The sequence below is a fragment of the Lemur catta genome, chromosome 4 (assembly GCF_020740605.2).
Source record: "Lemur catta isolate mLemCat1 chromosome 4, mLemCat1.pri, whole genome shotgun sequence".
NCBI lineage: Eukaryota > Metazoa > Chordata > Mammalia > Primates > Lemuridae > Lemur > Lemur catta.
This window is the reverse complement of record NC_059131.1, coordinates 28,656,774-28,677,940: the sequence shown is the minus strand read 5'-3', so window position 1 is coordinate 28,677,940 and position 21,167 is coordinate 28,656,774. Positions and strand designations below refer to the sequence as shown.

Sequence of the window (21,167 nt, the reverse complement as noted above, 5' to 3'; positions counted from 1 at the left end):
CAAGTCTGTAGAATTGACTTGGACAAAAGAAAAGAATTTTTGTTTTAGATGTTTCTTTCCACCCTGTTCCCCCTTCTCTTCTGTCCTTTGTCACCTGTCATGCTCCCCAATATTTTGAACCTTTGTATTGCTTTTTACTACATGAGGCTAGTAACCTGGAAAATAGTTGAAAAGGTTTGTAAGCTCCATTTTTAACTACAATAATATTTTCCAACATGCTTCCAATTCCATTAATTAGAATTAAAATGATCACTTTTTTATTTGGCAGCTGATTTAGCCTTGAACATAGATAAAGAGAAAATGTATTTAAATTGAATGAGTTAAACTTCTGTTTATAAATTTGTTCATATATCTTAAAATCATTGGGTTTCTCCCCCTCTCCCCCTACCCCCGAGTATCACATAGCAATCTTTTTTATTCTCCATTTTACTAGCAGTAGAAAAATTATTCAGATTTATAATTAGGAATGATGTTTAATTTCATCTAGTAGTTTTAGGTACTGCTAGTTGAAAACCGATCAAAGTGCACATGTTAAAGTTATCTAATAGCGACCTCTACTGGTGTTAATTATGGTATCTATCCTGCAAGTGGATTTTTAAAACTTGAGAGGATGAAAGCACCTATTGTTTGAAGTAAATTACATTAGTTTATTAAAGTAAGGAAATTCAGCTGTTACAGTAACCTGAGTTCTTTCAGGTCCAATGGAAATTTTAACTGATAACTTCAAGAAATTAAACTGAAATATTTTGTTAAAAGTAGTGACCTATAGAGGACTTTAAAGATGAGGTATGATGTATTAAAATTGCTGTTACTAATGCAAACCATGGATTTCCATGATTTGTAAATAGTTTTGTAGTTAAGTACCTTTGTGTAATGGATAAAGAAACAAAAATTGTTAGAGGTTTCAATTGCAAAATGCTACTTGAGCTTGTAATTGGTATTGAAAGTAAAGACAAGTGAATGAGAATTGGATTTAGATATTTGCTTCTTGATCTTAGGCCTTGTTCCTTAAAATTTTATAAAGTACTGCCTAATGTGGTTTCTACTCATTCTTGTCATTAGCTTTATCAGGGTGAAGTTGAAATTCAGGATGTGATTTTCCCCTTAGATAATAGAAGTTATGTTTAGTCTCTCGATTGCCTGATTAAGAAACCATCATTGACAATTATAGTTTTCTTTTGGTTGAAGTATGTTAGTAATGTAAATTACACTACCTGTGAAAAGCTCTATTTTGGTATTCTTTGATAAAAAAGTAAATTTTAAATGAAGAACACTATTTAATACATTTGTTGCTTAGTTGTTATTTTCCTATTTTCCAAGGACCGTGTTCAAAAAAGTTTCCCTCATCCAATTGATAAGTGGGCGATAGCTGATGCCCAATCGGCTATTGAAAAGAGGAAGCGAAGAAACCCTTTATCTCTCCCAGTAGAAAAAATTCATCCTTTATTAAAGGTAAAGCTGAAATAACTGCCTTCTTGCCTTTTAAAAGAAAAATAAAATCTACCATTTTCATACAATAAGAATATATTTTATAGATAACAGTCCACTGAAGAGTAAAATTCTCTTGTAAGTTTTTCAGAGATTCTTGTGCTTGGGGAGGGATTCTATGATAATAAGAAAGTGTAAATTGGGCGACATGATTTAAAGTAATTTCACAATAGTAATTAGCATATTGAAAGGACTAAGAAATTTATTGTGGATTTTGTTTATCTCACATGTTATCAGAACTGCAAAGAGAATTTATAAAACTCCTCCTTTCTTGTTGATTAGACCTAAGTGTTCTATAAATCCTTTAGAATTTAATATTTTGTGTAGGGACCTCTATGAAACTGCCATAGGGCTATGTGTAATCTTTGATCAAAAAGGTCCCCTAAACTGTCCAGTCTTTCTCATTTAAATCAATCAGTTGAATCTCTCCAGAACTAGTACAATAACTGTTGGAAACTCTACTATTTCTGTTTTATTTAATATAATGAACAAGCTATTGATTATCTCACAACAAAAATATAGGTATTATAATACAGTGATAGTGGTAGAAAATCCAGGTCTCCTTGATCTTGTCCAGAATTTAAGTTAAAACACTTAGATGTGTTAAGATGTTTTGCATTCAGTTGTTTGAATAGAAATATCTGCCTTTATCTTACTGACTGGTCTGAGGAAATGTTCAAGTTACGGAAAACTACTAAATTGTTAGTAATTGCATACTTCTTTATAATTCTTCTCATGACTTTCATTGGCCACACATTGAATTATATTCTAAGAGAATTAAGAAATTGAAGTATATAAATGCTGTGTTAATGACCCTAAATTTTGAGTTTTATGATCTAATTGTGAATATCATTTCAATTTATTTTAAACCATTTTTATCATGATATACTTAACAGTTTCTACATATCCGAAAAGGTAAATGCAACCTGTCCCCAACTTACAATAAACTTGTTATTTTAAAGTTTTCTCCCCTCTTAATTGTATTATTTAGAAAATAAAATTTGTTATCCTATAGGAGCTGACCAGTCCCATAAGAAGCCCATATTCTCTTTGAAGTCTAATAACAGAACTGTTTAACATGCTCTTAACAACCACCATTGTTCACTAGGACGTAGCATGAATTTTTTTTCATAGAAACAGCCAGGGATACCAGGCATGTGCCACAAAGGTTTTGGGGAGTCCAGCTTCCTTTGGAAAGGATAGAGGCATAAGGCTAGTAGATATTCCTAAATACCAATTAACACTCATTCTGTGCAAAACAAAAAACTCATTTGTTGTAGTTACTTCTAGGTATTCTGAATTTGGTATAACAAAGAGCATTTGTGCCCCTCCCCAAACTTGGGCTTCCCTTCATAGGTTAGTAATCTGTACTTCTCAAGTATTATATTTTACATGATCAGAGGGGATTGTGCCTTACCTTTTCTTAGCTTACATTTTCAATAGTAATACATATATTACTCATAGTTTAACCACTTAAAATTAAATGTCATTGATAATCACAGGCCTCAGTAAAAGTTAAGCTATTAATAAATTGCATGTGTTTTATTTTTAATCAGTTGTGTTAAATTTATGATATATGATGTTTAAATTTGCTTTTCTTTTAATTTTGCAGGAGGTCCTAGGTTATAAAATTGACCACCAGGTTTCTGTTTACATAGTAGCAGTATTAGAATACATTTCTGCAGATATTTTAAAGCTGGTGGGGAATTATGTGAGAAATATACGACATTATGAAATTACAAAACAAGATATTAAAGTGGCAATGTGTGCTGATAAGGTAGGAAACTGAACTTCTATGTTCTGTTCTTAAATTTTTATTTGTGATTTATTGGATGCTAAAATACTAGATAGACAGAATAAACTTGTATATTATATGTTGGGTGGTATTTCTAGTAATCTAATAGCAAATATTTAAGATACCATTTATAGAAATAGGGTGTTAGATATGTAACATTAAAATGTATTTAAACATGCCATGTAGTTTTTCTTATGTCCTACTATAACTAGGGTTAACTATAGTAGTAATCTCTTAATAGTGAATTTCTTAAAATTTTATTTGGATTGAAAGGTTTAGAAGGTTATGGAATTACTTGAAAACAATTTTTGAAAATATAAAAACATTAAACGATCGTTTTACCTCAGTACCTAGCTTTCTTTAGATATACTGTATATGATTTTACAATAATAATAAGAGCAAACATATATTGAAAGTGAAGCATATATATGGGCTTATCTCATTTGGTCCTTATGATACCCCTGAGGCAGGTGATCTTATCTATATTTTATAAAGGGGAAATAAATTCAGAGATATAAATTGCTCCAGAATTTTCTGAGAAGTTTTAAAACCTAGACTTGAACTCCAGATCTGTCCAAATCTAAAGCTTTTAGTTATTGTCTTGGGATTTTTGTTTTATGAAGTCAGTCACAGTGGTCCCAGCTACTCAGGAGGCTAAGGTGGAAGGATTGCTTGAGCCCAGGAGTCAAGGTTGCCATGAGCTATAATCACACCATTGCACTCTAACCTGAGAGACAGAGTGAGACCCTGTCTTAAAAAAAAAGAAGAAGAAAAGAAAAGAAAATGATTTTGCAGAAATGAAAATATTTTCTGATGAACCATTTCATCCCATTTTCCTCACTATACTCTTATTGATTTGGAATATTCTTTCTGATTACTGAATCCACTTAATTATGTTTTAGTGTTTATTTGTTCTTTCAGAATGTGGCCATGTAGGTTTAAAAAATCACCTAATCTTAAGAATTTCAGATGTTTTGGTATTTTAAATGAGTAAATATTTGGCTTTTAAAAATTATTTAAAATGAATATAAAATATTTGATAATTTTTAATGAATTAGGTAAATAAAAATATTTTTGAGTACTATGGGCGCCCACAGAGAGGAGATGCAAGAGAAGTATAAAACCAGGTTCCAGAGTTGATGAAGGAATACTTATATTCATGAAAACAGAAAGTGGCACAAGATAAAAATATTATTTTATGTTATTGTGTTTTAGGGGTAATGATGCTGTAGAAGTTCACAAGAAGGAGAAAGATGAGTTTCAGCAAGAGTAAAATAATAGTAGACTTCTTGAAGAAAACAAGGCTTGTTTTGATCTATTCACAACAAATAAAAGAGGCCAACTTAGAAGGCTGTAAGAATTATTCTTATAGGAGATAGTACAGCCATGGAAAAGGTGATGATGGCAGGATATGGAACAGAGAAAACCAAGTCACAAAATTCAAGATGGGATTTGAGAACAAATTAGAAGTAACAGGTTAACAAGAGAGACAGACAGACACTAGTATTGATAGAGAACTTGCAGGAGGTAGTACCTGATACCAGATATAGGATTCTGTTTTAGAGAAGCTGTGGAGGGATGGTGGCAATATACTGAAGCAGAGACAATTGTATATTTGCTTTTTTTTTTTTAATCATGTAAGAACTGTATTCAATGAACTTAGGACATTTAACTTCAAATTTGACTGTAGATTCATATTTTCTATTATACTTTTTCATATCTCTGACTATATAGGTATTGATGGATATGTTTCATCAAGATGTAGAAGATATAAATATATTATCTTTAACTGATGAAGAGCCTTCCACCTCAGGAGAACAAACTTATTATGATTTGGTAAAAGCATTTATGGCAGAAATTCGACAATACATAAGGGAACTAAATCTAATTATAAAAGTTTTTAGAGAGCCCTTTGTCTCCAATTCAAAATTGTTTTCAGCTAATGTAAGTATCATTGTATATATGTCTGTCATTGCATGTGTTTAATTTGCATGACCACTTCACAATTGAATTTGTATAGTTCATGATTACTAACTTGTTAATTTTTTTAAATTATGGGACTTAATTCAGGATCACAAATAAAGCGCTATAACAGTTTCAAGAGATTAAAACGTCAGAAATTCAAAGACAAATTCCAGAGTAGACCGGTTATGTAGGTGAAAATGAATTCGCAGAATCTTCCATGTACTTGAAAGAATAAAGCCTCTTGTGTAGGTAGAGATATTTTTGTTTAATTTGACTCTGAGTCATTCAACCAGCACTTCATCAATGCCAACTATATTGTCAGGTACGATGATTGGTAATGGGATTCAAAGATAGTAAGAAATAATTCCTTCCTTTAAATTTAGTCAAGACAGAGATGTAAACTTTAAATTGTAATACAATGTGGTAATATTACCATAATAGAAGTATGACAGCAGTATTATTGAGAGCACAAAGGAAGGAGCTAGTAACATTGAAACTTAGACAAAGGATTACTGTTCTTATAATAGTAATTAAACTAACCTAAGTGAAAGCAGGTGAGTTTATCTAAGGGGGTTACATACTAATAATTCCTAGAATTGTAGCCACATAGCCATTGTGACTGATGGAGAAACAATGCTCACTACAGAGGCTGGGACTAGGGCTCAAGTTATGGCAGTGAGTGAACATTAAAAAATAAAGGATCAGGGCCAGGCCTCGTGGCTCATGCTTGTAATCCTAGCACTCTAGGAGGCCAAGGCAGGAGGATTGCTTGAGGCCAGAAGTTCAAGACCAGCCTGAGCAAGAGTGAGACCCTGTCTCTCCTAAAAATAGAAAAATTAGCTGAAGTTGTGGCACATGCCTATAGTCCCAGTTACTCGGGAGGCTGAGACAAGAGGATTGCTTGAGCCCAGGAGTTTGAGGTTGCATTGAGCTACGATGATGCCATAGCACTCTACCCAGGATGACAGGGCAGGACTATGTCTCAGAAAAAAAAAAAAAAAATTATAAAGGATTAGATTTTGGTGATTATTGTACAAATCTCTAAATATGCTAACAACATTGAATTGTTCACTTTAAATGGATGAATTGCATGGTTTGTAAATTGTATTTCAAAAGGTGTTTAAAAAAATAAAGGAGTAGGCCAGGCACAGTGGCTCACACCTGTAATCCCAGCACTCAAGGTAGGAGGATCACTTGAGGCCAGGAGTTCAAGAACAGCTTGGGCAATGTAGCAAGACCCTGACTCTACAAAAAAATGAAAGAAAAAATTAGCTGGGTGTGATGGTGTGCATATATCTCAGCTACTTGGAGGCTGAGGTGGGAGGATCACTTGAGCCCAGAGTTGAAGGCTGCAGTGAGCTATGATCATGCCACTGTACTCCAGCCTGAGTGACAGAACAAGACCCTGTCTCAAAACAAACAAAATATTTGAAAAATAACAGAAGAGAGGCAGAAATTTCCTAGGACACAAAAAGCCAAAAAGCACATCAAAAGGTTCTCAATACCAATAATCATCAAAGGAATGCAAATTAAAACCACACTGAGATAATACCACCACTCATTAGAAGGGCTAAAATTAAAACACTCATAATACCAAATGTTGAAAAGGATATGGAGCCACTGCTTGTAGAAATATAAAGTTCCCACATTACTTGTGAGAATGTAAAGTAGTATAAACATTTTAGAAAATAGTTTGGCAGCTTCCTATATTAATAAACATAAATTAACCATACTACCCAGCAATTCTACTCCTAGTTTTTACCCAAAAGAAATGAAAACATGTCCATACAAAACTTGTTCATGAATATTCATAGCAGCTTTATTTGTAATAGCCCCAAACTGGAAACAACCCAAATGTCCATCAACAGGTGAATGGATATAAAAATTGTGGCATATCCATACAATGAAATGCTACTCAGCAATAAAAAGGAATTAAGTAGTTATGTATGCAACAACATAGATGCATCTCAAAAACATAATCAAAGAAATGACACAAAAGATAAATATGATTGCATTTATTTAGTATTCTAGAAAACACACTTCTGTAGTGACAGAAGGCAGGTGACTGGTTACCTGGGAGTGAGGATTGATGGGGACACAAGGAAACGTCTTAAAATGATGAAAGGTTTCTGTATCTTGATTATGGTGGTGGTTACAAGGGTGGATACACAAAATGTTAGCAAAGGAACATTTAAAATAGGAGTCTTTTATTGTATGTGCCTCAAATTGATTTGATGAAAATATAGTCACGGATAAAATAATCAAATCAAATAATAGTAACCAATGGATTTTAATGTAATGGTACAAAATTGATATGGTTTAGATCCCACATTGCAACTAATCTTTAATAAACCAAAATTTGTTGAATTTTGGTATAGTACCATAAAAGGGTATTTACTCTATTTGTATGAAATATCCAGAATTGGCAAATTCATAGAGACAGAAAGTAGATTAGTGGTTGCCAGGAAGTAGGAAGGAGGAAGAGGGGAATGGAGAGTGACTGCTATTGGGTACAGGGTTTCTTTTTGAGGTAATGAAATATCCTAAAATTTGATACTGGTGATGATTGCACAACCGATACTGAAAACCACTGAATAGTAAGTACACTTTAAAAGGTTGAATTTTGCCAGGCATAGTGGCTCGTGCCTGTAATCCCTGCACTTTGGGAGGCCTAGACAGGAGGATTGCTTGAAGTTAGGAGTTTGAGGCTGCAGTAAGCTATGACTATGCCACTGCACACCAGCCTGGGTGACAGAATGAGACTCTTTCTCAAGGGCGGGGTAGCTGGGCAAATTTTATGGTATGTGAATTATATCTCAATAGAAAAACTACACAGAAAATGAAAAGGATATTCACAATTATTTGAACAGACTATTAAAGCACAGCTACATATCTGTGTAAAGCTAAATTTTCTTCATGTATTTCAAAATAATGTATCACAGTAGACTGAATGAAGAAATAGATATGAAAATCCTGCTTGCTTTCATTAAGCTACATGTTAGAAATATGTAAAATGTAAAACAATGCCATTCTTCTAAATGTTTTTTTTTGTGGCTACAGTTACTCTTCATAAAAATGGTATTTATATTAATACACAGTAGGCTCACTGTTATTTTTAAATGAATTAAATATTTTTTAAAATTTCTTGGTTTTAACTTCTAATATGGTAAATATTGAAATATGTATAAACAAAACCTTTTTGGAGTCTTCAATAATTTTTAAGAGTGTGAAGGAGTCCTGAAACCAAAAAGTTTGAGGACTACTGACCTAGAGAAATGTATTTGCAAGTTGTACATCATTACAAAAGGCATTCTTGAATTGTCCTTTATTTATATTTGTAAGTCATTAAAATTTCTCACTGTGTCTGCCATGTTAAATGACTTATTGGCTCAAAATTTGTTTTTTATCATTATACAGCCTCACTGAATTAATCTGTTTCCCCCCCAAACAGGATGTAGAAAATATATTTAGTCGTATAGTAGATATACATGAACTTAGTGTAAAGTTACTGGGCCATATAGAAGATACTGTAGAAATGACAGATGAAGGCAGTCCCCATCCACTAGTAGGAAGCTGCTTTGAAGACTTAGCAGAGGTAAGTACTTCAATTATATACCAAAAAAGGTCTGCATAAAAGCCTAAATTTGTATTAAAATTAGGAGTCTTGAGTCCAGCTAAAGTCATAGATATTAACTGATGACTGTCTATTATTGCTCCTTTTTCACAGGGTCATTGTCAACATTTGTTTCTATTAACTTACCAAATATAAAAAACATAGTCTCTTATTAATTATATAATAGAAAAGCAGATACCACAAAGGGAGGTATTACAGCTGATAGCCAGTGGCCTGCTGTAAAATGTCATATAACAAGGCTAAGAAAAGTCAATGAATGACCTATCAAGGAAGAGGCCGTAGAACTTGGCTCTATTTGTGTTCCAATCTAGGCACTGCTACTTATTAGTTGTATGAGTGTGGGCAAGTTATTTCACTTTTCTAAACCTCCATATCTTTATTTGTAAAATAAGGATGTTAATACAGGTTAAGTATCCCTAATTTGAAAATCAAAAATCTGAAATGCTCCAAAATCCAAAAGATTTTGAGCACTAGCCTGATGCTCAAAGGAATGCTCATTGAAGCTTTTCTGATTCCAGATTTTCAGATTAGGGATGCTGAACCAGTAACTATACTACAGATATTCCAAAATCTGAAAAAATCCCAAATCTGAAACATTTCTGGTCCCAAACATTTTGGATTAGGGTTACTCACCCTATAATAGGACTCAGTATTTTTGTGAAAATTAAATAAAATAACCTATCTGAAGTATTTAGCTAACCACCTTCACAGAGTAAGCTACTCAATATGTGATGATTGCATTATTATTTAGAATGGGAAGAATTAAGTGAATAGGAAAATAAGGTCCAGGGGCCTTATTCAGATATCCTGAGGTAGAAAAACAGGTAACCTTTCCCTTAGATATTTCAAATGCTAAAATATATGAGTAAGTCCTGATAAGTTAGCATGGAGAGTTATTCTGAGGTTTCTTGCTATTTCTGTGTTCTCACTCTAAAATCCACTGTTATTATAACACAGTATTGAGCTTGTAAAAAAATTTTTTTATTAAGACACTAAAGCAAAATCAAATGGTAATTTCAAGCATCACCACATCTACTACTTTCTTGCTCTAATCACACAGAGGTAATAATGTATAAAAAGAAAAAAGTATTGGTTAACAATGTTTGGCTGATTTAAAAAAAAAAAGTGGAATATACATAACTAGACTCAAAAACAAGATCAGAAATGGAATAGACATTCAGGGTAGTGAGTTCTGTTATCTGGGTGTTTAGGGTCTTAAGGACAATGAGGACTAAATGTGCTCCATGAAAGCCAGAGCAAGGTTTCTTGCTCCAACTCCCTGCTTATAATAGGAAGCCGGGAAAACCTGCCAACCTGCTGTCTACAGTAAGGTTTTATAGAAAGTTGTTGTGGATATGAGGTGGGGAGACAAAAACTCTTCCTTACAATAATAACTTAAAGTTTCCCATGATATTAAGCCAATATGATCATAAAGCCTGAGCCCCAGAACATCTAAAGAGCAGTTCTGGTTTGGAAGAGTGATTTTATAGGGATGAGACCAAAAAAGGAGACCAAAAATTAAAAGCATCCCACTAAGAAGCCTATGGTAAAAAAAAATTCCAATTTCTAATTCTAGACAAATTCTAATTCTCAGAAATATCAAACAGAATCAACAATTACAACATGAATTTATTCCAGATGAAATTAATTTTGTACAATGAGACACACAAAAAGTTTAAAAGATGCTCATAGAGATAAGTAAAGAACGATGATCCATTTATAAAGAAGACATTGTGAAACAAATATAGGCAGAAAGGAAACAAGAACAGATAGATATCAAAAGAAACAATTAGAAATATTGAGAATTAAATATATAGGCATTGAAATAATTCATTATGTAGTGTAACATTTGCTCAACCCAGTCAAGGGTAAAATTAGCTGGGCCCAGTGGCTCATACCTGTCATCCTAGCACTATTGGGAGGCTGACACGGAAGAATTTCCTGAGGCCAGGAGTGTGAGATCAGCCTGGGCAACATAGCAAGACCCCATCTCAACAAAATAAAAATTTAAAAATTAGCCAAGCAGGGTGGCATGCACTTGTAGTCCTAGCTACTCAGGAACCTGAATTTAGCAGGAAGATTGCTTGAGCCCAGGAGTTCAAGGCTACAGGGAGCTGTGATTATAACAGTATACTCCAACCTGGGTGACAAAATGAGACCCCATCTCTAAAAAAATAAAAATTAATAATTTTGGGGAAAAAAGATAAAATTAGTAAGTTGGAAGATGGAATTGAGCAATTCACTGAGAATATGACACAAAGACCAAGATAAATATGAAGGACCAATTAAAAATAATAAAGGCCACACTGAGAGTCTCAATATACATCTAATAGGAGTTCCAGGCAAAGAGAACAATGGAGAAGCATTATTTGAAGAGATAAAAAATTGAGAGTTTTTCAGAAATGACATTAGTTCCCAGATCAAAAAAGAACTCCAAATATGTTCAGGATAAATAAAAATAAACCCACAGCTAAAAGCATGGTAGTGAAATTATAGAACATCTGGATAAAGAGAAAATCTTAAAAACTATGAGAGAGAAAAGAGAACATTACCTGCAAAGGAACAATAATTAGAATGACAGGTTTCTCTTTAACAATGAGTCTGGCAGTCAGTTGAGTAGTACTGTCAAAGTACTAAGGGAAAATAGAGTTTTCTACCCAACTACACTGTTATTCAAGAGTGAGTACAAAATTTAGTAAAGTATGCAGGAGAAAACATAAGATCTTCATGACCTTGGGATAGACAAAGATTTCTTAAGCAGGACACAAAGCACTAATCATAAAAGAAAAAATTGGTAAACTGGACTTTCTACATTAAATCTAAGAACATCTGTTCAACAGATAAAATTTAAGAGTGAAAAGGCAAGCCATAGAGTGAAAGACAATATTTGTATTAATAATGTATATAGCCAATGAAAGACTTATATCTGGAGTATGTAAAGAACTGCAGGTCAATAACTAAAAGACAGATAGCTCAGGGATTTTTTTTTTAAATAGATAAAAGACTTGAGTACGTACTTCACGAAAGAAGAAAAGGTGCTCAACATCATTATTCATCAAGAAAATGCAATTTAAAACCATGGAGCAGTTGGAACTCTACATTGCTGTGGGTGGGGGTGAATTCATAGTGAATAATTAGTGGTATATTCACACATTGAAATGATATGTGGCAATAAAAAGTGAATTACTGATAAAAGCAGCAACATAATGTTGGCAAAATAAGAAATAAGAAAGTACATGCTACATATTTCCATCTATACAAAGTTCAAAAACGTAAACCGAATCTTTGGGAATAGAGGTAATTCCAATAGTGGTTGGGGAACATGAAAGCTTTCTGAGGTGCTAGAAATGTTCTATTTCTTTATCTGGGTGATGGTTACACAAATGCATATACAAACAAAAATTCATCAAATTTTGGACTTTATGTAAATTATACCTTCATTTATCAGAAAATGAGAAACAAAAACCATTTCAAACATACAATGACCAAGAGAGGTTACTACACAGAGACACTCATTACAGGAAGTATTAAATGTTCTTTAGCAAGAAGGAAAGTTGTACTCAGAAGTCAAGAAATACAAGAACTAATGGTGAGAAAGAGATTGGTAAATGAATTGGTAAATTTATGAGCCACTGAACAGTTTGAAAACCAAATTTTATATTTTGTCTTCAAGGAGGAAAAGTTAAACTATATTTCTAGGTATCAATAATATAATGTACTGTATGTAAAATGGACTTGTATTTGTGATTGAATAACAGCTATAAACTCTGAAAAATGTATAGGTAACCATATTTTATTTTTTAAAACATTTAGGAAAATCAGCAAAAGAAGTGCTACCTACAGCTTACAATGTATCTGGGGAAAAGAACTATAGTAACACTTTCTGTCATTTCCACTAATAATAGGAAAGAATAAATGAACCCGGCTGGGCGCGGTGGGTCACGCCTGTAATCCTAAGCACTCTGGGAGGCCGAGGTGGGAGGATCGCTCAAGGTTGGGAGTTCGAGACCAGCCTGAGCAAGAGCGAGACCCCGTCTCTACTAAAAATAGAAAGAAATGATCTGGACAGCTAAAAATATAGAGAAAAAATTAGCCAGGCATGGTGGCACATGCCTGTAGTCCTAGCTACTCGGGAGGCTGAGGCAGTAGGATTGCTTGAGCCCAGGAGTTTGAGGTTGCTGTGAGCTAGGCTGACGCTACAGGACTCTAGCCCGGGCAACAGAGCAAGGCTCCATCTCAAAAAAACAAATAAATAAAATAAATGAAGCAAAGAAAAACAGTGATAATGAAAACAAAATAGTATGACACAAATAAATCCAACTACATTAGAAACTCAGTAAACGTAAACTGATGAAACTCAGCCAATTTAATTGCTTGAGCCCAGAGCCCAGGAATTGGAGGTTGCAGTGAACTGTGATGATGCCACTGCACTCTAGCCTGGATGACAGAATGAGACCCTGTCACCAAAAAAGAAAAAAAAATCATTTTATACATCTTACAAGAGATGTACTTAGAATCACAGGAATATTTAAGGTAAAGGGATTGAAAAATCATAACATATAAAAACACAGGAAGTTGGTATACCAATATGAATTGAAATTAATTGATATAATTAGACAAAGTAAGCTTTGGGGGAAAAATAGGAACACCACCTAATATTAAAAGGGACAATATCATGAAGATATAACAACCACGAACATGTATGCACCTGATTATAAAGCCCCAAAATAGAAGTAGAAACTGACACAATTAGAAGGAGAAATGCAAAAATTTGCTGTCATAGTAGGAAATTTTAACACATCTCCATCAGAAATTAATTGATCAGACAGAAACAGGTTACTAAGGCTACAGAAGATTAAAAAAATCAAAGTCACAGGTTTGATTTTACATATACACATACACACACACAGGCATATACACAGTAGGCTCTCTGTATCTGTGGATTCAACCAACTGCAGATTGAAACTATTCAGGGGGCCCAGGTGCGATGGCTCATACCTGTAATGCTAGCACTCTGGGAGGCCAAGGTGGGAGGATCACTTGAAGTCAGGAGTTCGAGACCAGCTTGAGCAAGAGTAAGACCCTTTTTCTACTAAAAATAGAAAAAAAATTAGCCAGGTGTGGTGGCGCACGCCTGTAGTCCCAGCTACTTAGGAGACTGGGGCAGGAGGATCGCTTGAGCCCAGGAGTTTGAGGTTGCTGTGAGCTAGGCTGATGCCACGGCACTCTAGCCAGGGCAACAGAGCAAGACTCTGTCTCAGAAAAAAAAAAAAAAACCATTCGAGGGGAAAAAAGCTGGTTGCATCTGTACTGAACATGTACAGACTTTTTTTTCTTGTCATTATTCCCTAAACAAAACAGTATAACAACTGTGTAACATTTACATTGTATTAGGTATTATAAGTAATCTAGAGATGATTTAGAGTATACGGGACATTGTACATAGGTTATATCCAAACACTACACAATTATATATGAGACTTAAGCATCCCTGGATTTTGTTATTTGCATGGGGTCCTATAACCAATTACCCATGGATCCTGAAGGATGACTGTGTGTATGTGTATATATGCATACACAGCCACCCCTTGGTACACACAGGGCGTTGGTTCTAGGGCCACCTGTGTATACCCAAATCCACACACACTCAAGTCCTGCATCAGCCCTGTAGAGTCCACGTACAAAAAGTTGGCCCTTTGTTTACATGGCTTTCATGTCCCACAAATACTGTATTTTCAATCCATATTTGGTTGAAAAGATCTGTGTATAAGTGGACTCAGGCAGTTTAAACACATGTTTAAGGGTCAGCTGTATATATTTTAACACAGTTGCGTTGGGGATTAAATTCCAATATGAATTAGACCATAGCAGCAGCCAAAGCAGTGCAGAGAGAAACTGCTTTAAAACAGTGTAGAATTTGACACATTTTTTTAAAAAAATAGGAATAATTAAATGAGTTTCTTTCCAAGAAACAGGAAAGATAACATGATAAACTTAAGAGAATATAAGCAAGGAAGTAAGAGAAGAACAGAATTGATTAATCAGAAAACAAACAATAGATATAACAAAACTTCTTTTAAGCTTGATCAAGGGGGAAAAAAGGAAAAGCACAACCATGAATATGTGAGCACCTGATTATAAAGCCCCAAAGTAGAAGAAGTAGAAACGGACAGGAGAAAAAGAGAAACTTCTTTTTCTTCCCAAAGAAGACTAGAATAACTACAGATAGAAATCTTTTAATCATGGAAGAATACTAACATGCACTTCAAAATTTTTTAGAACTGTGATGAAATGACACCACAGCACGCTAGCCTGGGCAAAAGAGAGCAAGACCTTATCTCAGAAAAACAAAACAAACAAAAATGGAAGCATACTATGATCAGTTATAAGCCACTGAATATATAATACTTAAGGGAAAAGGCCCCATTCACTGTAGAAATAAGACTGTAAGTACTCAGAAATAAACCTGACTAAAGATGTGGAAGACCTTTGTTAAGACAGTTATAAAATAATTAGATTCATAAGGAAGATCTGAATAAATGGAAATACCATGTTCCTGGATGGAAAGTCTCAATAATTGTAATGATGCCAGTTGTCCCCAAAATATAAATTTAGTGCATAACATACTGATCCTAAAATTCCTGGATAAGAATGAGGAACAAAAATAACAATTTCGAGTAAGAACAAATTGAGAGGATTTCATCTTATTGCATGTTAAGATTTATTATGAAGCCACAGTAAATAAGACTGTAATATTGGTGCAGGTAACAATTAGTGGGACAGAATAGAGAGACCTGAAAAATATATGTACACACTTCTGATATGTGACAGAGATTACCTTAGGGAAAGAATGAACTATTAATAATTAATGATGCTCAGTCAAAACTGGTTATTCATATGGAAAAAAATTCATTCCATAGCTCACATCATTCACAAAAGGTTCTCAATAGATTAAAAATCTAAAAATGAAAAGCAAAACTTTAGAAGTACAGAATAAAATATAGAACATATTTATGACTTTGAGGTTTCCTAAAGAACACATAGAGGCTGAGCGTGGTGGCTCACGCCTGTAATCCTAGCACTCTGGGAGGCGAAGGTGGGAGGATCCCATGAGGTCAGGAGTTTGAGACCAGCTTGAACAAGAGCAAGACCTCGCTCTACTAAAACAGAAAAAATTAGCAAGGCATGGTGGTACACACTTGTAGTCCCAGCTATTCAGGAGGCTGAGACGGGAGGATTGCTAGAGCCCAGGAGTTTGATGTTGCGGTGAGCTATGATCATGCCACTAACAGATCTGTTAGCCAGGCTAACAGAACAAGACTTTTAAAAACAAACAAACAAACAAACAAACATAGAAAGAGCATACCATAAGGGAAAAAATTAAAGTTTTAAAACTTCTATTCAAGAAAAGACACCATTAACAAAGCACAAAAGAATGAAGTTGGACCCTTAGCTTGTACCATATCCAAAAATTAAAATGGATTAAAGACTTCATGGAAGAGCTAAAGTTATAAAACTCTTGGAAGAAAACAGGGACAAGTCTTCATGACTGTGGATTTGGCAAAAGATTTTTGTAGCACAAGCTACTACATAAAATATAATTTGAATTTCTTCAAAATTAAAAACTTTTGTGCTTCAAAGGATACCATCAAGAAAGTGAAAAGACAACGTACTGAAAGGGAGAAAATTTATATAAATCATATATCTGATGAGGGTCTAGTATTTAGTATTTATTAAAAATCTCTTATAAAAAATAGCCCAATTTAAAAATGAATAAAGTATTTGGATAGATGTTTCTCCAAGAAAGATATACTGGCCCGGCACGGTGGCTCACGCCTGTAATCCTAGCACCCTGGGAGGCCGAGGTGGGTGGATCGCTTGAGGTCAGGAGTTCGAGACCAGCCTGAGCAAGAGCGAGACCCTGTCTCTACTAAAAATAGAAAGAAATTATCTAGCCAACTAAAATATATATGGAAAAAATTAGCCGGGCATGGTGGTGCATGCCTGTAGTCCCAGCTACTCGGGAGGCTGAGGCAGTAGGATCGCTTAAGCCCAGGAGTCTGAGGTTGCTGTGAGCTAGGCTGACACCACAGCACTCACTCTAGCCAGGGCAACAAAGTGACATTCTGTCTCAAAAAAAAAAAAGAAAGAAAGAAAGAAAGAAAGATATACAGCCAAAAAGTGCATAAAAAGTTGCTCAACATCATTAGTAATTAGTGAAAGACAGATTCAAACTACTATGAAGTACCACTTTACACCTACTAAGATGGCTAGAATTAAAAACAAAAATGGAAAATAACAGGTGTTGAGGTTGTAGAGAAATTGGAACCCTCATATGTTACTGATGGAAACATAAAATGGTGCAACTGCTATTGAAAATAGTGTGTTGCTGGTTGGCCTGAAGTTAAATATTAACATATGATCCAGCAGTTCTGCTCCTAGGTATATACCCAAAAGAATCGAAAGCAGAGATTTAAACAGATACTTGTATACCAATATTTGTAGCAGTATTATTCACAATAGACAAAAGGTGGAAATAACACAAGTGTCCATCAACAGATGAATGGATAAACAAAATATGGTAAATACAAACAATGCAATATCATTTAGCCTTAAAAAGGAATGAAATTCTAACACATGCTACAACATGGATGAACCTTGAAAACATGCTAATGAAATAAGCCAGACACAAAAGGACAAATATTATGTATTTCCACTTATAAGAGGTAACTAGAGTAATAAAATTCATAGAGACAGAAAGTAGAAGTTATCAAGAGTTTAGGGGAGGAAGAAATGGGGAATTATCGTTTAATGGGTACAGAGTTTCAGTTTGGGATGATCAAAGAGTTCAGTTCCAGAGATGGATAGTGGTGATGGCTGTATATTGTGTGTGTATTTGATGCCACTGATTTGTACACTTAAAAATGGCTAAAATGGTAAATTTCATGTATATTTTACCATGATAAAAAAAATTAAAAAAAAAATGAAGTGCTGATACATTGCTACAACATGGATGAACTTTAAAAACTTTATGCTGAATGTAAGAAGCCAGTCCCAAAAAACTACCTGTTGTATGATTCCATGTATATGAAATATCCAGAATAGGCAAATCCATACAGACAGAAAGCAGATCCATGGTTGTCTAGGGCTGAGGGATGTTAGGAGATTGGGAGGTAATAGCTAAAGAGTATATGGTTTCTTTTTGGGGTGATGAAAATATTCTTAAATTGATTGTGATGATGGTTGTATAATTCTGTGAATAGACTAAAAATCATTGAATTTTGCCTTTTAAATGGGTGAATTGAATATGAACTATATCTCAATAAAGCTATTTTTTTAAAAGAAAATATCAAAGAATAAAGACAACAAGCTAACAGAGATGGTCGAAGGCCATTAACATGCAGTTCTCAGAAGATAAGACACAAATGGCCAAAAACCAGATGAGTAGATTCTCAGCCTTGCTAGTAATCAGGGAAATGCACATAAAAATAACACTGACATACTTGCACATATCAGACTGACAAATTTTTGAAGTCTAGTGTTAATAGTACCAAATGTTGGCAGTGAAGTATGTGGCCAATTGGGAAAAGTCACTGCTGGTTAGTACGTAAATTGATAAAACCACTTTGTAAAAAGCAACATCCCCTTCTCGTTTATATGCTCTAAAAAATATTTATGCATATGTACACAATAAGACATAAGGGTACCCCAGAGATATTGTGGATTCAGTTCCAGACCACCGCAATAAAGTGAATATCACAATAAAGCAAGTCACGCTTATTTTTTGGTTTCCCAATATGTATAATATTTATGTTTACAGTATACTATAGTCTATTAAGTATGCAATGGCATTATATCTAAAAGCTGTACTTACCTTAATTTTAAAATCCGTTATTGCTAAAAAGTGCTAATAATCATCTGAGCCTTCAGCAAGTTGCAATCTTTTTGCTAGTGGAGGGTCTTGCCTCAATGTTGATGACTGCTGACTGATCGGGATGGTGGTTGCTGAAGGTTGGGGTGGTTGTGGCAATTTCTTAAAATAACATGACAATGAGGCTTGCCACATTGATTGACTCTTCTTTTCATGAAAGATTTCTCGGTAGTAGGCAATGCTGTTTGATAGCATTTGACTAAAAGTAGAATATCTTTCAAAATTGGAGAAAACCCTCTCAAACGCTGCCATTGCTTTATCAACTGGATTTATGTTATATTCAAAATCCTTTCTTGTCGTTTCAACAACGTTTGCAGTATCCTCACCAGGAGCAGATTCCATCTCAAGGATCCACTTTCTTCACTTTTCATCTGTAAGAAGCAACTCATCTGTTAAGTTCTATCATGCAGTTGTAGCAATTTAGTCACAGCTTCAGGCTTCACTTAACAATTTTCTTGCTGTTTTTACCACATCTGCAGTTACCTCCTCCACGGAAGTTTCAAACCCCTAAGTCATTCATGAGGGTTGGAATCAACTTCTTCCAAACTCCTGTTAATGTGGACATTTGTATTTCCTCCCATGAATCATGAATGTTCTTAATGGCATCTAGAATGGTGAATCTTTTCCAGAACGTTTTCAATTTACTTTGCCCAGATCCATCAGAGAAACCACTATCTATAGCAGCTATAGCCTTACAAAATGTATTTGTTAAATAATAAGACTTGAAAGTCACAATTACTCCTTGATCCATGGGCTACAGAATGGATATTGTGTTAACAGGCATGAAAACATTAGTCTCTTTGTACGTCTCCACCAGAGAGCTAGCTCTTCAGTGACTAGGAGTGATGTCCTTATTTTAAAAGGAATCTTTTTTTTTTCTGAGCAGTAGGTCTCAACAGTGGGCTTAAAATATTCAGTAAACCATCCCAGAAACAGATGTGCTGTCATTCAGGCTTTGCTGTTCCATTTGTAAGGCACAGGCAGAGTAGATTTAGCATAAATCTTAAGGGCCCAAGGATTTTCAGAATGGTAAATGGGCATTGGCTTCAACTTAAAGCCATCAGCTGCATAAGCCCGTAACAGGAGAGTAAGCCTATCCTTTGTAGCTTTGAAGCCAGGCATTGACTTCTCCTCTCTAGCTATGAAAGTCCTAGATAGCATCTTCTTCCAATAGAAAGCTGTTTCATCCACATTGAAAATCTTGCTTTCTCCTTCATCAGTGATCTTAGCTGGATCTTCTGGATATCTTGCTGCAGCTTCTGTATCAGCACTTGCTGCTTCACTTTGCAGATTTATGTTATGGAGACAGCTTCTTTCCTTAAACCTCATAAACAAACCTCTGTTAACTTGCAACATTTCTTCTGCAGCTTCCTCACCTCTCTCAGCCTGGAAGAGAGGTAGGGCTTTGCTCGGGATCTGGTTTTGGCTTAAGAGAATGTTGTGGCTTGTTTGACCACCGAAATTTTCCTCATATCAACAATAAGGTTGTTTCACCTCCGTATCATTTGTATGTTCACTGGAGTAGCACTTTTAATTTCCTTCAAGAACTTTTTCTTAGCATTCACAACTTGGATATTTGGTGCAAGAGGCCTAGCTTTCCGCCTAGCTTTCCGCCTAGCTGGGCTTTTGACCTGCCTTCCTCACTAAGCTTAATCATTTCTAGTTTTTTATTTAAAATAGGATGTGTGACTCTTCCTTTACTTGAACACTTATGGGCCACTGTAGAGTTATTAATATTGTTGTTACATCTCAGGGAATGGGGACGCTTGAGGAGAGGGGAAGAGATGGGGGAACAACTGGTTGGTGGTCCAATCTGAACACACACAACATTTATCAGTAAAATTCACCAACATATATGGGCACTGTTTGTGGCGCCCCCAAACAATAGTAACATCAAAGATCACAGATCACCATAACAGATATAGTCATAATGAAGTTTAAAATATTATAAGAATTACCAAAATGTGACACAGAGGCATGAAGTGAGCATGTGCTGTTGGAAAAATGGGGCCCATAGACTTGCTTGAGGCAGGGTTACCATAAACCTTCAATTTGTAAAAAATGACTGTCTGCGAAGCACCATAAAAATGAAGTACAATCAGACAAAGTATCCCTCTATACCAAGTGTTAATTAGAGGATTGTTTATAATTGTGAAAAATAGGAAACAATTTAAATGCCTATCAGTAGAGAATGGATTAAAGAACAGAAATAAATTCAAATAGTAAAATGGACAGTTTTAAAATAAATTGACTGGAACTACATGAATCAAAATGGATAAATCTTGAAAACTGCTTTGAGTATAAAAAGCAACTTGCAGAGGAATATATGTATTATGATATTTTATATAAAGTTT

General features: G+C 34.7%; 1 protein-coding gene across 4 annotated transcripts in view; it reads left to right on the top strand.

Annotated features, from left to right (window-relative positions):
• SOS1 (SOS Ras/Rac guanine nucleotide exchange factor 1) overlaps positions 1-21,167 on the top strand; it is a 124,822-nt gene that overhangs the window by 48,999 nt on the left and 54,656 nt on the right. For 3 of the 4 annotated variants that reach the window (XM_045549444.1, XM_045549443.1, XM_045549446.1), the window contains exons 3-6: positions 1,321-1,452; positions 3,101-3,265; positions 5,018-5,227; positions 8,700-8,843. In XM_045549444.1, the coding sequence (XP_045405400.1) occupies positions 1,321-1,452; positions 3,101-3,265; positions 5,018-5,227; positions 8,700-8,843 (651 nt within the window). The remainder of the gene's footprint in view (positions 1-1,320; positions 1,453-3,100; positions 3,266-5,017; positions 5,228-8,699; positions 8,844-21,167) is intronic. The other variant, XM_045549445.1, reaches the window with a different exon arrangement.